Source organism: Prionailurus bengalensis, chromosome C2 (genome assembly GCF_016509475.1).
Source record: "Prionailurus bengalensis isolate Pbe53 chromosome C2, Fcat_Pben_1.1_paternal_pri, whole genome shotgun sequence".
Lineage (NCBI taxonomy): Eukaryota > Metazoa > Chordata > Mammalia > Carnivora > Felidae > Prionailurus > Prionailurus bengalensis.
The window spans coordinates 122225120-122237237 of record NC_057350.1 but is presented as its reverse complement, the minus strand read 5'-3'; the positions used below and the strand labels follow the sequence as shown (position 1 = coordinate 122237237).

At 35.2% G+C, this 12118-nt stretch overlaps 1 protein-coding gene across 3 annotated transcripts in view; it reads right to left on the bottom strand.

Moving 5' to 3' along the window:
- Window positions 1–757: 757 nt before the first annotated feature.
- XRN1 (5'-3' exoribonuclease 1) overlaps window positions 758–12118 on the bottom strand; it is a 120668-nt gene continuing 109307 nt past the window's right edge. For 2 of the 3 annotated variants that reach the window (XM_043595228.1, XM_043595230.1), the window contains 5 exons: window positions 10840–10953; window positions 10643–10745; window positions 7178–7216; window positions 6665–6825; window positions 758–5656 (listed from right to left, as the gene is read on the bottom strand). In XM_043595228.1, coding sequence (XP_043451163.1) covers window positions 5354–5656; window positions 6665–6825; window positions 7178–7216; window positions 10643–10745; window positions 10840–10953 — 720 coding nt within the window. In that variant the 3' untranslated portion in view covers window positions 758–5353. The remainder of the gene's footprint in view (window positions 5657–6664; window positions 6826–7177; window positions 7217–10642; window positions 10746–10839; window positions 10954–12118) is intronic. The other variant, XM_043595229.1, reaches the window with a different exon arrangement.

Genomic DNA, 12118 nt, shown 5'->3' with positions numbered 1-12118 from the left:
AGGAAGAGATGTTCTTCCCTCCTTAAGCCCTTCTTTCCAACTCCTTCTCACCCATACCGTGGGAAGATTTTGGTAAAATAATGCATTGGAGTTATATTGTGAGACATGGCTAATATCAGCAAGATGTGAGTCTTGGTAGATTCCCCAGTCTTATGAGTAGAAATGAGAGCCTCTTTCTATGTAGCTCTGTAAGAACCTCCCCTTGCATGGTAGAAAAGATACAGGGGATCATGACAGGAAAAAAGAAGAGAGAGAGAAGAGTCTCCCAGATGGCCAGGTCAGGCACAAGGACTCTACAAACTGGATACTGGAGAGTGACTCAGTGGGAAAAGCATAAAGGCATTTGGCACCATTCAGAGGACTGTATATTTGGGATAGATCTTCATATTCAAAGGATAAATCCTTATTTACTAACATTTGTAATACACCTAGTATATACATAGTGCTTTATACATATTAACAACATGAAGAATGTTTTCTTCCTTTTAGAAGATGAAGAAACTGAGGCTTATACCTTATGTAACTTGCCAAAGCTAATATAATGACTTATTTACAACTAGTAATAAGTAGAGAAAGGATCTGAACAGTGGCCATCTGAATCTACAGTCTTCAGACTTTCTCCACTAACCATGCTGTCTCAGTTTAAATGACATAGATTCAAGATACAGATATAAAAAGATATAGGGTTTAAGTGAATACTGTAATGTTTCTACTTTTGATACTAATGTAAATATACAAGAAAAAACAGCTTATGAAATCATTCTCAAGGGTTTAATTAAAATCCATATAGCATTTAACATGTATAGATGTTTTAACTCTTTCAATGACTCTCATATTTTAAAATCCTTCTGCACATTTTGAGGCTAACTTCATGCTAGAAATCTACAAATGTACAACTTAACACAAAAATACATTCGGAGTCCATTCCAATGCAAGTTTAAAACACTTTAATTGCAGACAATGTAAAGATATTTAAAAAACCAAAACTACAAAATGAGCACATAAAAGTCTTCCCTTTTGAATTTTTAATAAAATACTGCTCTGTATAAGATCTAATGAAAAATTCCAATTACTTATAAAATAGCTATGTGAGAAAAGAAATGAGTTAAGATACATATGTATGAATTATACTTATATTGTTTAAATGAACAGAATGTTGAATACTTTATACAGCACACAATTTATTACTCATATATCAAAATAGATGAAAACCCTCAGAGAAGCAACTGGGTGCAAGCAAAAGAAAATGTAAGAAATCTGAAGCAACAAAACAAAACAAAACAACAAAAAAACCAAACCCCAAAACAAAGGAAAAAGCCCCTTAGCTGTAAAGGGAAAGGAATAAAATAACTTAAAGCAAACTGTGGACCAAATTCTCAGTCCTATTATTTCATGAGAAACAGTATGAGAATTTAGCTTCACAATACTAAAATATCTGTAGAAGCTTAATTATTTGGCCTAGGCAATTTAATAGTATACCAACTGCCGAAATCAACAGCAATGGCTGTACTTCTGGAAAAAAATTAAATTTTTACAGGTTTAACTACGTAAAACTATCTATTGGAAACCAGGGTCTCCATCACAAATTGCACTTGAGATGGCTGAATGCATTGATTGAGCAAGGCATAATTGTTGGTTCACTGACATACACACAAATACAAAAGCAGCTATATTCCTGATATTCTTCATTACTAAAACTATTTTATACATTTTTTTTCCCTCTTAAAAAAAAAATCAGTGCCGTCGGAGCTTTTAACTCAGTGTTGTAACATTGACACTTCCACACGCATGCTGACTCAGCACTGTTGTCTCTCTGTTTCAACACTGTCTCTTACTGCCCCCTGGTGGAAGATGGAGAAGTCTGATGGAAATACGAACCAGGTCAGTTTGAAAAATATTCATTTCTGGAATTTTAAGCCTTATCCTGACTAGGAAAAGGAAGCTCCCGTGAAAAAGACTATTCCACTGACAAAGCTTACAAAATATATGTAAAGAACACTGTCAGTTTGAGTACTATCACTATCTCTAGAAAAATGATAAAGGAACTTCTGTGATTTTTTTTTTTTTGAGTAGAGAATGCCTGTCACAGTTATTTCTTTCCAATACATTAATTGTCCTCTACAGTAAAAATGTAATTTGAAAGCAAGATGATCCTAAGAAAGATAGAAACCTCAAAAAGTTGTGGAAGTGTACACAGTTGCTTTAAAAAAGATGCTCTGAACGATGAGACAAAGCACATTAGGCCTAATTTCAATGGAGATCTGGACAGTTCTATTTACTTAATGTAAAAATTAGACTACCATTATAAAAATGTATGATTCATTAATACAAATAGAACAGATGATTAAAAAGTGAGTGAATAAAAAACCCCCTGCAGCTTATCTACTTCCTTGAGCTAGAAATATAGTCTGAAAATGCAGTGATTGATCTTATTTAATTAGATTGCTTCTTCTACCTCTTCACTGACCCTCCCCTTGAAACGAAGAATTTGGATTAGTTTGGAAATATCAGTCTAAAACCAAAGCAAATACCTGATCACCTGATCATAGAAGAGGAAATAAACAAAAAACCTGCATTATGAGTTATTTCTCCCACCAACAGAAAAAAAAAAAAAGAAAAAAACACCTTATCTTTTCAGTTCTAAAGGAACTACTTATCCCTTTGAAAAGCAAGGAAGTCTTAACTTGAAACCAAGGTACACACAGTGGCAAAAATAATTTTCCATGCAACTGTCTCTCTGATGTTTAAGACTTTAGTCTACATGATGTTTAAATCAATTACATTCTGTCAAATTATAAAAGTCAGGTAATGATCTGTAATGCAGGAAACAGTAACAAGGTATGATGAGACTAGAAGAATCAATCTTCAAAATTCATTTAATGCGCTCAAAAAAAAAAAGAAATTATTGAATATTTAGATTTAACTGCTGTAGTTATGTGGAAGCATGAAGCATTTGGGGACTCTCTTCTTCCGTGCCCTATACAGACCACAGCTTTCATTGAACGTTTATAACAGATTCAACAAATGGGCATATTTCTATACTTTGAGCTGGTTTGAGTCTGCCCCATCCAAAAGGGAAAAATTTTAAGTTTCCCATACTATCAGTGAATCCAGTCTCCTCAAGATTATCATGAGATAAAAACAGCCTCTACTTCTCACAGCCTCCACAGGGAGGCACAAGTCCTGTTGATCTATTGACCTCATGCCCACATCTGGAATAGGTCTACAAGGGGGAAAGGAAAAGACATGAAGGCTTGACCACTATCTAGTCACTATCAAGCGCTTTCCTATTTTAATCTCTCTTTAATCTTGACCTTTAGAATACTATGTTTTTTAAAAAAGGAGGAAAGAACAAAAAGAAAACACTTTTAACTGCCTACGCATGGAGAATTATCAGCTCACTTTGCTCAAACACGGGAAATATCTTTATGAGTTCGGTGGCAATATGCCTGTTGGAACTTTTCTTGGAGTTTTCAGAAGATGGCACATGCTCTGTACTCTAAAAAAGATGTGGGTTGTGCACTATTTTTAGAGGGGTCACATAGCAATGATGAGTGAGACAATTCTTGACTGCTGGTTTGTACAGGTACATAAGGTGAAAAATATTACACACTTTAAAGTAGTAGAGGTTGACAGAAAATTACTGTCATAATTTCACTTTTTTGTATTGTATTCCTATAATAGATGTTTCCTTTTAAAATAAATAGAGAGTCTGTGAGATAATGAGGACAAACATTGAGAATTATTTCAGCCTCATTATTCAATATCCCACTACAGATAAACATTCCCAACAAGGGAATGCTGGGAACCAATGAACATTTGAATCTGGAAAATTAACAGAAAATAAAATCACAGAAACTCACATGACTATAATAAATGCCAGATAATGAACATTTATCTCTTATACTAAAGGCACTACTAATATACAAATATCCTATTAACATATAGAGAAACTCTGAAATCAGCAGTTAGAGAAAGGAATCCATTTAGTTCAATGCCAGCATTAAAAAACAAATAGACTACTTTAAGACTCATGGCAGAGTTTTTAATGAGTTCAATGAAACTGGATATAATAATAAGCAGCTCCATATAAACATTATGGTTTCTACTCTTAAAAAAGTATGATAACTTACTTCCTTAAAAATATAAGCATATCACAAAAACTAAAGGATAAATATATATATAAAAACTCAGGCCCTGGTACCACTGAGAAGTTTTCATAAATTCTAAAATAATTTCAACAGCCATAGCTTGAACGCTACACACCCACACATGACATGCAAAGACAAAATGCCAGCGTCACTGAACAGTTCAGCATAAAGCTAAAAATGTGGGAACAGAATGAGACAGGCATTTGTCATGTAAATTAAGTACACCACAAACTGATTGTGCCTGTATTATAGCACACCTTAGGATTTTTTTAAAAATTAGAATTTCATCAGTCCCAAGAAGCACTACAAGGATCAACAGTGGAGCTCTCACATATGTTTAGGTAAGCAGGTAAAAAGCTATACAAAAGAGTAACACAATTTATTTCAACTAACAACATGATTAATAGATTTTACTTTACTCTGTTAGAAGGTTAATTTGTGGTCATTGTACCCTGTAGATTTTGAAACTTAATTTTATTAGAAATTACTAATGCTGGTTTTTGAGTAATCTAAAAAATTGTAATTACTTGCTCAAATCTAGATTGCTATTTATAGTTCTAAGCAGTTAAATGAAATACTCTGACCAATATTCTAAACTTGCTTTGGTACAAAATCTAGAATAAAGCAAAACTGGCAGCACCACCACAAGTGTGATCGTTTCACAGCAGGTCTAAAGGACCCTCAGAGACAACAAAACCTAAGTTAAAATACTTATAAATAAGAGCCATTCTCCTGATAAACTTGTTACATCATTAAAAAGAGAAATAAAATCCACACTTGGTAAATTATACTTGAGGCCCGATTTTCACGCTCCATTTAATTATCCCTCAAGAGTGTCAAAATTTATTATTATTGCACTATGATGTCTACGTCATAGTTTAGGATGCTTCTAATGATGAGGCCGATAGTTAGAGTGGTACATTTTAATGCTTAGTCCACTGATACTATTTTAACACAAGGTTTAATTTAGCTTTTTTTCTTTTTTACAGCTTTACTGAGGTATAATTGATGTAAAACAAACTGTACATGTTTAAGATGCACAATTTGATATAGCATGAAAAGTGCCTGACAACAAATCAAAAATTTTAATTGAAACATATTATTTTAAAATAGCACATTCCAATTTTTTATGAGACACAGATATGTATTTCTAAAAAGCTGGCTGGAAAGAAAAGAAATTAATTTAATTCCAAGTACCAAATTTATTCAGAAGGTTTAGGAACACCAAAATTGACAGCCAGTTTTCTTGATTTTCTTCTTGAAGAAGAGCTTGGTGTTGACTTGTGGTGAGACATACTGTGGCCTTGGGAGGCGCCTTCAACTTGAAAAGAAGAAGCAGGTTGAGTAATTTGAGAGGACTTTAAGGAAGCTGATGAAGTCTCCTGTGGAATCACTTTGGTGACACTGGAAGATGTTGGCTGGCTAGTCTGAAGTGGGGTAGCTGGAGCACTCTGGGCCTCCTTACTCTCAAAGTTCTTTTTGTTTGCAACCCTTTTCTTAGTAACCTTTAAGGAATAAAAGCATCATTAATTAACAATGCAGGCAGAAAAAACTAGTGTCATTAAAGCATGTTGCTAATGTCTGTCAATAATGCTGACTTGTGATTTCTACTTATAATCTCCAAACCAGACTTCAGCAATTAAAGGCATTTAAATATTTAAAAATTCTCCATAACTTAAAGAAAATTTATATTCCTGATTTTAAAATCACTTGTGCTAGAAAAAAATGTTACTTGCTGCAATTATTAATTATTAGAACACAAACTCAAGATAGCAGGAACCAGGTCAGATTGATCAACCACTGGTCAAAATGTATTATTTTTTCTAAAAAATTATTTTTAATTTTTTAAAAGTAATCTCTACGTCCAATGTAGGGCTCAAACTTACGACTCCAAGATCAAGAGTCGCATGATCTACCAACTGGGCCAGCTGCCCCGACTAATGGTCATAATATATATTCTTAGCATCCAGACCAGTACTGGACTTCTAGTTGGCCTTGAATCAGTAATTATTAAATAAACAAATTTTTCTCAATAGTCCTTGAGCATTAAAAAATGAACTCTCTAAAAAATACAGTAATTCTTGGGGCACCTGGGTGGCTCAGTCAGTTAAGTGTCCGACTTTGGCTCAGGTCATTATGTCGTGGTTTGTGAGTTCAAGCCTTGGATCGGGCTCTGTGCTCACAGCTCAGAGCCTGGAGCCTGCTTCGGATTCTGTGTCTCTGTCTCTCTCTGCCCCTCCCCCACTTGTGCTCTGTCTCTATCAAAAATAAATAAAATGTAATATATATACACACACACACACACACACACACACAATTTATGCATTTATGTATACATATACACATGTATATACACATGTATACACATGTGTACACACATGTATACGCACGTATACATATACCTATGTATACATATGTCATATGTATACATATGTCATATATGACACACACACACACACACACACACACACACACACACATATATATATAGTAATTCTCTTTTCAGGTCTCACCTGTAGAGGTATGAACTGATTGTGCACACCACTGGGCATTCCCCCAGCCATGGGCATGGTCCCAGAATATGAAGCATGATGAAAAGGCTTCCCAGGAACTGGCACTGGTGGTCCCCATGGCATTGAGCCAAAGAGGTGAGATGATGAAGGCATTATATTAGCTGTTAAAAATCATGGAAAAGTTCTTTTTCAGTAAAATAGTACCATCAAAACCCTGAAATTTAAGACCTCTTTCTGCTACCCTTTTTTTGGCTTTTATCATTTTGGCAAAGGGCATATATACACTTAACTTATGATTAATCTTGCTTACAACATTACACCTCGGGACACCCCCTTAGGACCATAAGCCATCTATAGAAGTCAGCTTATCATGCTGTCTGGCCTACAAAGGCCAATGGTATCACATACTAATATGAACTTCAGGAATATTTGTAATACTATTTAAAAAAATAATAAAAGGATCATGAAACTGTCCCTTGGGGGAGAAAAAGAGAGAAATCTTAAGGATCTCACCTGCCCCCAGTGCTAAGTTGCTTCCATAGTGATCCCAGCCTACAAAAAAACCAAAAAAACTCAAGTCTTGAAATCTGATCACTTTCATATGACATGTAGAATCTTTCTTTTCCCTATTCTAATATTTGTAATTCAAGGATTTAAAACATTACGTTTTGTTTCATATTAAAAGCACACTGAACCAGTGGTTTCCAAACCTGATTTCTATATCTGAGTATTTGGGGAGCTTGTGAAATACAGATTCCTAGGCAAGGCCTCAGACCTAGTAAACCAGACTCACAGAGGCTCAGGAATCTGTATTTTTTGAAGCACAGTTGACATACAGGATTATATGAGTTTCAGGTGTACAACATACTGACTTGATATTTATATGCATTGCAAAATGCTCACCATGACAAGTGTAGTAACTACCTGTCACCAGACAAAGTTATTAAAATATTATTGAATATATTCCCTCTGCTGTACTTTTTCATCTCCCTGACTTGATCAGTACAAAACTGAAAGTTTGTATTTTTTAGTTCCCTTCACCTCTTGTGCCCATCCTCCAACTCCCTCTCCTCTGGCAACTACCAGTTCAATCTCTTTTTATGAGTCCGTTTCTGTTTTGTTTGTTTTTAGATTCCACATATAGAAGAAATCATACGATATTTGTCTTTCTCTGTTGTACCTTGATGGACACTTAGGTTTCTTCCATATCTTGGCTATTGTAAGTAATACTACAATGAACATAAGGGTGCATACATCTTTCTGAATTAGTGTTTTTGTTTTCTTTCGGTAGATACACAGAAGTGGAACTGCTGGATCATATGGTATCTCTATTCTTAATTTTTTGAGGAACCCAAGGAATCTGTATTGTTCATGGGCTCCACAGGTGGATTCTTATTCAGTTAGTACCAGTGCCGCATATGGGAACTACTACATTAAACAATGACAAGTGAGACACCAGCACACTGCCACTGAAGGAAGATATGTACTGTGTTCAAAATTTCTTTTCAGAGAAGTAAAAAGGCAGCCAGACCTATAAGATAGGATAGTTTGATAATTCAGCCACTTAAAAAAGTTTTGGATCAGGAGAAAAGAATCATAATGTATTTTAGTATTCTGAATTAAACATGTACAAATTCTTGCATGAAAAAAACTTTTAATATGAAAAATGCTAAAAATATTTATAAAATTAGGCCTTGATACTACCTATAAGCAACTCTGGTGTCTGTCATAATGTTAAGAAGATCTATTTAAAAGGTGCTATATTGTTATTTATTTATTTATTTATTTATTTATTTATTTAGAAAGAGAGAGAGGGAGCACGTGTGCAAGCAGGGCAGTGGTACAGGGAGAGGGAGAGAGAGCATCTTAAGCAGGCTCCGTGTATAGCTTAGAACCCAACTTGGGGCTTGATCTCATGACTGTGAGATCATGACCTGAGCTGAAATCAAGAGTTGGGAGCATAACCGACTGAGCCATCCAGGTGCCCCCTAAAAGATGTTATAGTAATCTTATGCATAGATCAACTCCACAATTTCCCCAATGAATCATTGTTCTAAACATAAAATACACTTTCCTCCATTTTTTTCCACTGGGACTTTTTCATATCATAAAGTAGGAATCTATAAAATAACTTAAAAATGTTAATCTGATGCTGAAGTTTTTTCTCCTGATTAACATTTAAATATCTTGGCTTTTCTGGGGCACCTGGGTGGCTCAGTCGGTTAAGTGTCTGACTAAGGATCAGGTCATGATCTCGTGGTCTGTGAGTTTGAGCCCCGCGTCGGGCTCTGTGTTGACAGCTCAGAGCCTGGAGCCTGCTTCAGATTCTGTGTCTCCCTCTCTCTGCCCCTCCCCCACTTAGGCTCTGTCTCTGTCTCTCTCTGTCAAAAATAAATAAACTTAAAAAAAAAAAAGAAATCTCTTGGCTTTTACTTGTACTATATATATATATTCTCCAAAAGTCAGCAGGTATTTTCTTTATAGTTCAGTGAATTTCTGAAAAGAACCATCTTCCAACTTCCTACATGAGCTATGGCTGGCTACAAACTGAGAACAGGATAAGGAAAAGGAACTTTACCTTAATCTCAGTTTTCAGCCAAATATTTGTACTCTGTGCCTGGTGTTCCCGAATCTAGAGAGTCCTCTGGAGAATATACTTCCAGCGCTTTGCCTGAAGGGGCTGTGTGGGGTGGTATCTGAGGAGTCCCATCTCTCCACATACAGACTTTGAAACAATCCCCCTTTTTTCAGCCCATGCCTCATTGAAAGCTCTGATAGCTTCTGATACTTTCAAGCTCTGAAACTTTTAGGATTTATGAGGGAGGAGAGATGCTCATCATCTCATTTGGATTATCTTCTACAGATACTTTAGGGTAGCTTATCCCTGCTCTGCTAAATTAGTTATTACTCTGTGAATTGCTTTTCTCATCATGAACTCTTTTCAAATCTCTAATCTGCTGATATTTCTTCTTTTAGCTCTCTGTCCTTATAAGTGTAAAAGGTTTACACTTTTAAAATAATTTATTGTTCAGTTTCATGTAGTTTGGGCCAAGAGAAGAGATAATTTGTTTAATACGCATTATTAAGTTTTCTAATGTTTGTAGTGAGGATTAGCTGTGTAGAGCTCCTACACTAATATCTCAGAAAATAAAATTTCTAAACCTGAAATAAACAAATGATTGGTTTTAAAATATAATGAATAGGATATAAAGAAGCCAACTGCTATTAGGAAAAAGGGGTGATAAAAGAAAAGTTCAATAAGCTTAAGATTTAGAATCATAAAATTATAAAATGGTAGTCTCAAAGAAATCCTGGACACAGTCTAGCATAAATAAGAAAATGGATTCCCAAAGAAGTTATATGATTTTTGCAAAGTAAGGCAGTAAAAGACCCTGGACAAAAAGAGTTCTGATTCCAGAGTGACCATTTTATTCCCTCAGAACACTAGGAAGATCCCAAATGGCTACAGGAAGCAGGGAGCTACCTGCTTGATAACTCAGGCTCCACATTTGAAAGAGGAAGACAGTTATGAGAGAATATTAAGAGACACACAGTAAACTTACAAACTCCTCATTCTTCATTTTGAAGCTTCATCATCAAGGGCAGTTTCTTTCACATCCACAGCTTCAAAGCCTTATCTGTTCTTTATTCCCTCCACTTGATTTCCTTCCCCCTTTCCCACCTCTGTTTTGATGTCTAACTTAAACCTAAATTCATCTGTCGGCAGCTACTGGGGAATAAGGGACTGCCTAGAACAAAGAACAGTCCTACTTCAGCTAGACTGGAGGCTATAGAGGGGAATGGTATTTCTAGATAAATCTGCAATCTCTAGTTCCAGTCTTATTTTTCTCACAATTCCTTCTTGCATTCCCTAGATATTTAAATACATTTTTGGTTTCCTCAAAATGATGTTTCTTAAAAGAACTTTCTAAAAACAGAAACTCAATAACAAATATTTTAAAAGGCCAAGTATCTTACCAGTAGGTTGAGGAAAAACTGGAGGAATGGTTCCGGGTGGTACAGCAGGAGGATAATTTGGAAATATTGGTGGAGGAAAAGGGAAATTCACTCCTAAGGAGCCCTAAGGAAGTATTTAAAAGTTAGAAGACAATGCAACAAAAACATCTATAGAGATTAATTAAAAGTTTAGTAGAGAAGTCATGATTAATTCTTACCAACTGTTGTAATGCAAAAAGTGCAGCTTTTTCCTTGGCTTCATTTTCAGAATGGCACTGTGGCCCATGTACCAGTAAGCCATTAGATAATTTTACCTGGCAAACTGTCATCGTCTAAAAAAGAGAACATGAATGTCTATGAAGTTATCTGTCTAGGAGGTTGACCTTCTCCCCTCAAGCTTAAACAAGTAGAATACTTTCATGGGACATTCTATAAAAAAGAATTCAAAAATTCAACAAAGGACAATCATTTTAAGTTTTGGGTTGCCCTGCAAAATTTTAGCATTGTTTCCTTATCTTGCCATGTTTACAAAATAAAATGCTCTTTAAGATAGCTGAAGGGTCAGGCATCCTAATGCAAATGAAAGCCAACAAAATTTTTTCCTTATACCAAGGGTTGGGAAACTAGGCCTTCTGCTTATTTTTATAAATAAGGGTTGTGTTTGCAACACAGCCAAGTCCCTTCTTTCATGTATTGCCTAAGTCTGTTTTCATACTATAACTGCCCAGCTGAGTAGCTGTGACAGAGACCATATGGCCCAGAAGACCTAAAATACTTACTATCTGGCCCTTGGGAAAAAAAAAAAATTCTGACTCCTGCTTTACACCATCCTCCAATTAGCAGATATTTCATTAATATGAATTAACTGCCAAAATCTAAAAGACTTAGAGGTTATGTCCAATTTTATGTTCACATAGAAGTTACAACTCTTTATTACACATTTTTTCTTTTATAAAAAATTTTTTTTAAAAATTCTACTTTTTTAAAAGGTAGTCATTTTTATGTGATGTTGTGAGTTTAAGCCTACTTTCTGTTTTAGGTGAGAATATATTAACAACTTGGATATAAAGAGGATCAAATAACCTTTCCTATCGTCTGTGGTTCTCAAGGTACAGTCTGGGGCCCCTGGGGGTCCCCGAAACCCTTTCAGGAGGTCCTTGAGGTCCAAACTATTTTAATAATGATATTAAGGTGCTATTTGTCTTTTCCACTCTCAGTTTCTCACAAGTATATAGAGGACAAAAAATTCACTGATATAGCTTTAGATTCTACACTGCAACTAACTTCTAAGAAAATACCATATTTTAATGTAGTATCAAAAAGTATCTACTATCTGCAAAGGCTATTAGAATTCCCTCCTTTTCTCTAACTATCAGTCTGTCTGGGGCCAGATTTTCTTCATGTATTTTAACCAAAACAAATCATAAGAGATTGATAGTAAGAAGCAGATATGAGAATCTAGCTTATTCCATTAAGCTAGAGATGGAAAAGATTTGT